Consider the following 8,881-nt stretch of genomic DNA (forward strand, 5'->3'; position numbering starts at 1 on the left):
TCGTATTTCTACAAATAGAGCATAACTTGTACAGTTATGATGCATATTTAATACATTATATAATACAATGTAGTTTTATACATTGTTCAGTACAAAAAACGATTGTGGCACGAAGTTAACCCAGTTTCTTTCTCGCACGTCATGAGGGAAGTAATACTGCACAACGATTTATAACGTGTGGTGTCAGTGAACGCTGCACGGATTCCTCTTAGGCTTCTGCGCTGCTGTAGCCTCTCACCAGGAATTAACGCTACCGCTTCATTTCTGCCCTGTTTACTAATATTGATTCATCGTTAACAGAAGGAAAACTGATCTTCAGGATATTAGAATAATTCAGGGTGCGGCTGTAAAACTAAGCGGGTTTATAGCTTCATATTCCTGACCAGATTTAACAGACAGCAAAAGACCCGGATGAAGCGAAACCTTCGGCTAAGCAGCCGCTGCACAGTTTAAACACGGACTTTTAAATCGTTGTTTTAGGAGAAAATGGACGAGAAGGTGTTCACTAAAGAGCTGGACCAGTGGATTGAGCAGCTGAACGAGTGTAAACAGCTGTCGGAGAACCAGGTTAAATTTCTCTGTGAGAAAGTAAGTAGTTGTTTATTACACAGGTTTAATGCTGCCAATTAAAGCCGCTTCTCTATAGCTACTGTATATAAATACCTGAGTTACTATAGTTACAGTTACCACAGTTACGCCTTAATACTTTCAGTGATTTCTATTTTTACTGGCTTTCTGTTCTTCATAGGAAGACGCTCATTGGCTGCCTGGCAGCTAGAGATGAATCTGATTGGCTGTTTATCAGTTCGGCGAACATAGCAACCCGAGCTGGCGGGGTGTGACCGCTTTATAATTGTCCGTTGTCAGGCAGATATTCAAACAATTAAAATATTTATAGTAACAATAGTACTGTTAATTTAAATAATTAGCCTACAACAATACATTGTTTAATATGTTTTTTTTATTATACGCGGTTTTATCCCTGATTAGCCAAGGTTTAATCTTTGACTCCTGTCACATGACTAGTAGTTTGGTATGTTCTCCAACCTCCCACATCGGTTTCCTTTGGGACTCACACCTAGAAAAGCCTATACATCCTTTGACATGGTTTGGGAGGCTGTAAGGAAACACTAACTTAACCAGAACACTAACCAGACATGAAGTTCCAACCCTGGAGTTGTGCAGCACCAACACTGTATGTTTTTACTGTGTTTTGTCATTATAAAGGAAGCCGATTGGTTGGACCAGAGCCGGCAAGGCGTGTCCACTTCATTATCGTCTGTTGTCGGTCAAATATAGGAAAACTAAAAAATGACGTAATACAGTGCAACTAAATAATGGGCATGGTTTCACCTTGCCTCCAGTCAGTGTATGCAGAGTTTGGCATGTTCTCTAAATAGACAGACAGACAGACAGACAGACAAATTGATACATAGATAGACAGACAGACACATAGCTAGATAGACAGACAGACAGACAGACAGATAGATAGATAGATAGACACAGACAGACAGACAGACAGACAGACAGATAGATAGATAGATAGACACAGACAGACAGACAGACAGACAGACAGATAGATAGATAGACACAGATAGATAGATAGATAGACAGACAGACAGACAGATAGATAGACAGATAGATAGACACATAGATAGACACAGATAGACAGACAGACAGATAGATAGATAGACACATAGACAGACAGACAGACAGACAGGCAGACAGGCAGATAGATAGATAGACACATAGATAGACACAGATAGATAGACAGACAGACAGATAGATAGACAGATAGATAGACAGACAAATGGATACATAGATAGACAGACACAGATAGATAGATAGATAGATAGATAGATAGACACAGACAGACAGACAGACAGACAGACAGACAGACAGATAGACAGATAGATAGACAGACAAATGGATACATAGATAGACAGACACATAGATAGATAGATAGATAGATAGATAGATAGATAGATAGATAGATAGATAGATAGATAGATAGATAACAGACAGACAGACAGACAGACAGACAGATAGATTATTGATCCTGAAGAAAATAAAAGAGATAACCAGAGATGAAGTTTCAACCTTATCCGAGTCTGTTTCCCAGTGCAGTGCAGATGGCAACCTGAGCTGGCTGGGTGTGCCCTCTTTGTTAGTGCCCATTGTCAGGCAGATTATAAAACAATATTCCAATACATTGCGTCACCACTGTTACATACAAAGTAATATCTCTGATGGTCATATGGTGGCACAGTGTACAATATCATACTTCTATTACTGAATCCTGAATTCTGTTTTGTCTGTTTTCCAGGCAAAAGAGATTTTGTCAAAGGAGTCGAATGTTCAGGAGGTGCGTTGTCCAGTTACTGTGTGTGGAGATGTTCACGGCCAGTTCCATGATCTCATGGAGCTCTTTAAGATTGGTGGGAAATCACCAGATACCAACTATCTCTTCATGGGTGACTATGTGGACCGAGGCTATTACTCTGTAGAGACTGTCACACTTCTGGTCTGTTTAAAGGTAAATCAAATGTACTATTGTAAGAAGATGTATGCGCACAGCCTGTTTTATGTTTGATTGCCCTGATCAAGGTTGTCCTTGTAAAATGCCTGGGTGCTAAATGACGCTAGCCCACTACCACTGGGATCCAGGGTTGAAATCCTCAGCTGTTCTGTTGGCCAGTCTGACCTCTACTTACACACATGATTGGCTAGTGATGGATGGGTGGCCCTGTGATTGGTGTCCCACTCAGCGTTTGTTAATGCATTGCACCCAGTAAGCCATTGAACCACCTTGACCCTGATCAGGATAGAACGGTGGTAAAATTTGAAAATTAATAAATGAATGAATGAATTAAGAGCATGCCTCAACATATAGACTACACACGTTTGCATCATGTACTAAGTAGACAAATTATCCTGCTATCCCATGCAGTAAATTTACCTCTATGTTTTTTTCTCCTTTTTTTAGGTTCGATACAGAGAACGAATCACTATTCTTAGAGGGAACCATGAAAGCAGACAGATCACCCAGGTGTACGGCTTCTACGATGAGTGTCTGAGAAAGTACGGCAATGCAAACGTCTGGAAGTATTTCACAGACCTTTTTGACTACCTACCCCTCACAGCTTTAGTGGACACACAGGTAATATGATGATGTTTTTTTTTTCTTTTGGCTGCTCCTGTATTTAGGGGTCAGTACAGCGTCTGATTTGGCCCAGTTTGTTAATTTGTTAAATTTTTTTCTATTTATTTATGCATTTTCTCCCTTTTCTCCCGATTTAGCGTAGTCAATTTGTCTTCCGCTGCTGTGGATCCCCGATCGCGTTTGAGGAGGGTATATTGCTGCTCACGCGCCCTCCAACACGTGCGCAGACCTAGCGGACCCTTTCTTTTACGCCTTACTCTTTTATGAGGCTCATCCACTTTCTGCACGGGCGCCTCGGTCTGCAAACCAGGGTCCTTGCACAGCGTTTGAAGACCCCACCCACTTAATCCGTCCTTTTCCCACCCAGCAGACTCCGTGGCCAATTTTTGTCTGGCGCCTAACTGACCGGTAGCAGAGCTGATTTTCGAACCGGGCTGTGCTAGCGGAATATCCTGCTGGGCCACCTGGGTGCCTTGGCACAGTTTTTATGCTGGATGCCCTTTCTGACACAGTCATCCATATTTTATCCAGGCTTGGGACTGGCACTGAAAGTGCACTGACAAGCGCACCCCCCTCAATGGCTAGGCTGTTTTTCCATCCTGCTCAGACATAGCCTGTCTGTGTAGATGCCCGACAGGTAGATAGTAGTGGGCTAGCATAGAAATAGACAATAAAATATTTAGTGTCTATTGTGTACCATGCTAGTGCTATTAAATAATATTTTTGATTTTAGCCTTATTTAAATTTAAGACATTTGTTATTTAATAAACCTTATTTAATTAAATCTATCTAGACATCCATCCATCCATCCATCCATCCAGCCCTGTGTCTGAGGAAGGGTGGGTTGGAGGGTGGGGTGGGGTGGGGGGTTTTCTCTCACTGCTGCTGCATATGTGACATTTATTGACTGGTTAAGGCACCAAAACAAGTATTGAGAGATACACGTAGGGTTTAGTGTGACTCTTTATGTTGGTGTGGGGCTGGTTTTTGTCTGCAGCTCCCAGGGCCAGCGTGGGGCTGGTACAAGGGGCAGAAGAATTGGAACTGGGAAAATGCAGAACAATAACAACTGTAAATGAGTACTTGTTAAGATGGTGTTTCATAGCGCTTTGTAGGTAGCAGCAGTTTCTTTCAGCTGGTTTTAATCTGATGTAGTATATCGCTGTAGTAATTAGGAAGCTTGCGCTACATGACTGATGACCACCATTCTAAACATGTTGAAAAATATTGGTGCCTCAATAAATGCACATATTGTGCACTAGGCATTGTCACTGGTGTTACCATTTAGCTGCACTTAGCTGAAAGAAGCAAACCTTGCAATACTGGGAATTATATATACTGTATTAGGGTTGGGCGGTATTGCCGATTTTCATACCGTCATACCGTCTTCAGGAAATACCGCGGTATACGGTACCCGTGGGGGGGGGGGGTGTGTGTGTGTAAAATAATGTTAAAATAGTTAAAAGTCCAAACATTTGAGTGGTTTAACGAGAACGCTACTTTAAATGTCACACAAGCTCAGTGCAAAACTCGAGCACAGAAACGGTACAAATCCGATCTCTTCCCTACACACTTGCTCCCTACGCCCTATTGTGCACTTAACATTCTTAAAGGGCCAGACAATATATTTTATAATTCACATTACACGACAGGTGAGACATTCTTTTTTCTTAATATAGCTTTTATTTAGGAAAAAATAGTTCTTACATAGGCAGGAAAATCTACGGCAGACAAGAGTCAGAACAGCGGATTGGGCGTAACGTTATTATTACTGTTTGCTCCTTTTTCTCAACACTTGTGCTCGATTTACACTGAAGATATATTTAGTAAATAAGTACATGTCCGCGCATGCACGCGCTCGTGTTCATTTCCGGTTGAACTGATAAAAAATGTTGATTTTGAAAAATTAAAAGACGAGCCGTTATTCAGTTTCTGTTTGTTAGCTCACAGCTAACGCTAGCCAGTGTGGCTCTTCACTCGCGCGTGTCCTAAAGTCTCAGTTTTCAAGGTAAACCTGAAGCAGAAATTTGGCGCTTCACATTTAAAAAATACCGTCACCATTTTTGAATACCGCGGTATACCGTAATACCGTCATACCGCCCAACCCTATACTGTATATTGTATTTTTCAACAAACCTCTCTTTTACATATATGAATCTTGCTAGGCTTCGTAAAATAGACCTTTCGTAGGTGTAACTGAGTATTGTAGCTATATTTAAACTCTGTTATCTCACCCTTCCTGGTTTTGTAGATATTCTGTCTCCATGGAGGACTGTCTCCATCTATCGATACGCTGGATCATATCCGAGCACTGGACCGCATTCAGGAGGTTCCACATGAGGTCTGTTTCCTGTCCAGTTTCTGTGAATAGAAGTGAGAAAAAACATGCCATGCCATAGTTATAAAATGTTGCTGATCAAATGCTTTCAGCTATTCTGTTTTATCATGTTCTCCAGATATATTCAGTTCATTCAGAATGATAAGAACAATAAAAAACAAGGAGTCACTTAGTTACATTATTAAGCAGTACTAAAGTAAATCACCTTATAATTCACCAGGGTTTACTCCGGGGTTTTTGGACTGATGATGCCACTTTGATAATAAGGAAATGTAGTCAAACTGTACTACTGTAGTCAAAAATGTCGTTTTCTATCTGTAAAAGTGCTACTAAAATTGCTGACTTAACTATATGAACCCATGTATTATTTGATGGATTTTTCTTCATCACATTACAAATGTGCCTTCTAATTATTCATTCTTTTTTGGTATCTGCACAACATCGTTTAATTCAACTAAAATTAGTGTATTGTGTACATTGGACAAAAACGAAACCAAATCTACAGTAGATCTCACCTATGACAGAGGCTCCTGCTCCGCAGTATCATATGTTCTGGGAATGGCCCACTGTTATAGACTTTCAGCAATCAATCGTAACAATTTTAACAGACTTTATAAATAATGCCCTTTTGTCATAGCCTTTTGTACTGATACAGCAAGGTATCTCATTCGTTTCACCCTCATTTACATAAAACCCAGTCCAGTTAATGCAGATTTAGTATTAACAAGCTTATGATAACCAGAGATAAAAGAAGAAGGGAATTCAATCAGTTAAATCAAATATATATACTTAAGCAAAGAGGAGTACACATGTAACAAATTCTAAATATGACAATTTCAGGGTAGACCTTGGCTCTAACATAATCCTGATTATTATTATTATTTACATTTACATTGTTGCCATTTAGCAGATGCCTTTATCCAAAGTGAATAATTGAGGCAATTGAGGGTTAAGGGCCTTTCTCAAGTGCCCAAAAGCAAAAACCTGGCAGTGGTGGGCTTGAACCAGTGAGCTTATGATTACTAGTCCAGTACCTTAACACTAGGCTATTATTATCATCGTCATTTATAACCATTTATAACTAATATTATGCATATAAAAAGTATGTAAATGAATTTGTGAACTTTAACAACCCAGCTCTTGTGTTGGTAAACTAATAGGCTCAAACCAGATGAGAGTTTTATTATACAGCTAGAGTGATAAATAACAAAACTGGGAGTACTTGTGTGTAAGTTTAAGATCAAGATTTGACAACTTTGATAAATAAAGGCCATCAAAACGAATCAAGCCAGTGTTTACTGTAACTACAACTAGTCATAATCTCTAAGTCTTAATTATTGAAATGATGATTACCATGTTCTAACCTCTATCCATGGTTCTGTGATTGTCAGGGTCCTATGTGTGACCTGCTGTGGTCAGACCCTGATGACCGTGGTGGCTGGGGGATTTCACCCCGAGGAGCCGGCTACACGTTCGGCCAGGACATCTCCGAAACCTTCAATCACGCCAACTGCCTGACCCTTGTGTCCAGAGCTCACCAGTTAGTCATGGAGGTAATAAAGGTTTACACATGCTTTCTGAGTTTGATGAAAGCAAGTCTAGTAGTAGCAAATGATTTTGTTCATTAAATTTTATTTGTGATTGTGTGTTTGTATTCTAACTGTTTTGTAGGGGTATAATTGGTGTCATGAGAGGAATGTTGTTACAATCTTCAGTGCTCCCAATTACTGTTACCGCTGTGGTAATCAGGCGGCTATTATGGAACTAGACGACACCCTCAAGTATTCATTGTAAGTATGAAGGAATAGGACACGGTTCTTTATCTTGGAATTATTAGAATAGAGTCTGCTCGCATGTTCAGGGGTTGCCACAGTGAATCATTCTTGTCCAGTTACCTGATCTGGCACAGTTTTTATTTAACCCTTCTTTTTTTATCTGTAATCTGTAAATTTATATACAGAATGTAAATAATGTAATATTTCCCATTACCACCGGAATCCAGGGTTTGAATCCCCAGCGGTGCTGCTGACTGGTCGGGCATTTACATCCAAACATGATTGTCTATGTCATGGTGGCTGAGGCCCTGTGATGGATTGGTGCCCTGTAGATGAAAATAACCAGGCGTTGTATGAAAATTATTTGCAGTGAGTTGCAGTTCTGTGGGCGGAAACATCCTTGTTGATAACAGAGGTCAGAGGAGAATAGAAAGGCTACAGTAACTCATATAAGCACTTTTTACAAGCTTGGATGCTGTCAATCAATATAAAGCGCCCCTCATAGGACCCCCCAGTGACCACATGTTGAGTAATGGACCATTCTCAGCACTGCAATGACATAGTAGGGTTGTTGTACTAGTTTGAATGTTTTAGATGCAGCAGTCTTGTTAGGACTGTTTAACACTGCACTCAAGTCAGAACTGAGTTTTTTTAATAGATTACACTCTGGCCTCTTTATCCTGTCGGCACTTGTTGCGGTCTAGTCTGGTTCATCTTAATCCACCAAACATCATCTGGTCAGTGGGGGTCCTGTGGTGGTCCCTTTCGATTGATTGAGTGATCGAATGAGCTAACTACAGTAAAACTGAGTCACTTCTGGCTACATTATATAGATGGTTTGTCTCATTAAAATTATCTCAACGTGGGAGTTGTTATGTTATAATTTATTATTAGAATTATCCCTTGACATTAGAGTTGTTATGTTAGCATTTGAGAGCTGTAAATAATGTATAGGGTTAAGGGGCATATGTTCCTTTTATAAGGTCAGTGGCAGGGATGTAATCAAGCCAGACCAGACCTGTGTTTTTGAGACAGCTTTGGTCAGTCATGTAAATGTCTTTGCTTAAAAGGATGCATATTGTTTTGATAAATGTAATTCGCCATGTTCTCCAAATATTTATTTATATCAGTAAAACAATAATACATTGATCAGTGCACCTTTAACACAATTGTTTTTTTAGCTTGCAGTTTGACCCAGCGCCGAGAAGAGGGGAGCCTCACGTCACTCGTCGAACCCCAGACTATTTTCTGTAATGTCCCGGTGCCTAATAAAATATCCCACAACTTCAGGATTGAAAATATACATTTATTCTCCAACTATTTATGATTCCTGATTTCTCTTATTTATAAATGGATCAATATGTGCCATTGATGTAAAATGGTAAAAGGGTTTCATGTAAACAAGGAAAAACATACACAAGTATACAAGCATTTAACTCTTGGTGTTATTTTTACTTGTACAGCTGTTCAAAAAAGCTTTGTTTTCATTTCTCTCAAACATCACCCGTGATGCAGCTTATATTGCCTACCAGTGTTAAAAATGTGCTTTTATATTTAAGAATCTCTCTGCAGGACAGTGTTGACATTGTGGTGAATAAAATATTG

At 39.8% G+C, this 8,881-nt stretch overlaps 1 protein-coding gene across 1 annotated transcript; it reads left to right on the top strand.

The window, feature by feature from the left end:
- The first annotated feature begins 213 nt into the window (after positions 1-213).
- On the top strand, positions 214-8,565 carry ppp2caa (protein phosphatase 2 catalytic subunit alpha a). Its single transcript, XM_062986833.1, has 7 exons — positions 214-588; positions 2,327-2,536; positions 2,987-3,160; positions 5,415-5,504; positions 6,893-7,054; positions 7,173-7,291; positions 8,458-8,565. Exons 1-7 carry the CDS (start codon positions 487-489, stop codon positions 8,528-8,530), a joined length of 930 nt encoding a protein of 309 aa, XP_062842903.1. The 5' UTR covers positions 214-486; the 3' UTR covers positions 8,531-8,565.
- The last annotated feature ends 316 nt before the right edge of the window (positions 8,566-8,881 follow it).

Source organism: Trichomycterus rosablanca, chromosome 1 (assembly GCF_030014385.1).
Source record: "Trichomycterus rosablanca isolate fTriRos1 chromosome 1, fTriRos1.hap1, whole genome shotgun sequence".
In the NCBI taxonomy this organism is placed as follows: Eukaryota; Metazoa; Chordata; class Actinopteri; order Siluriformes; family Trichomycteridae; genus Trichomycterus; species Trichomycterus rosablanca.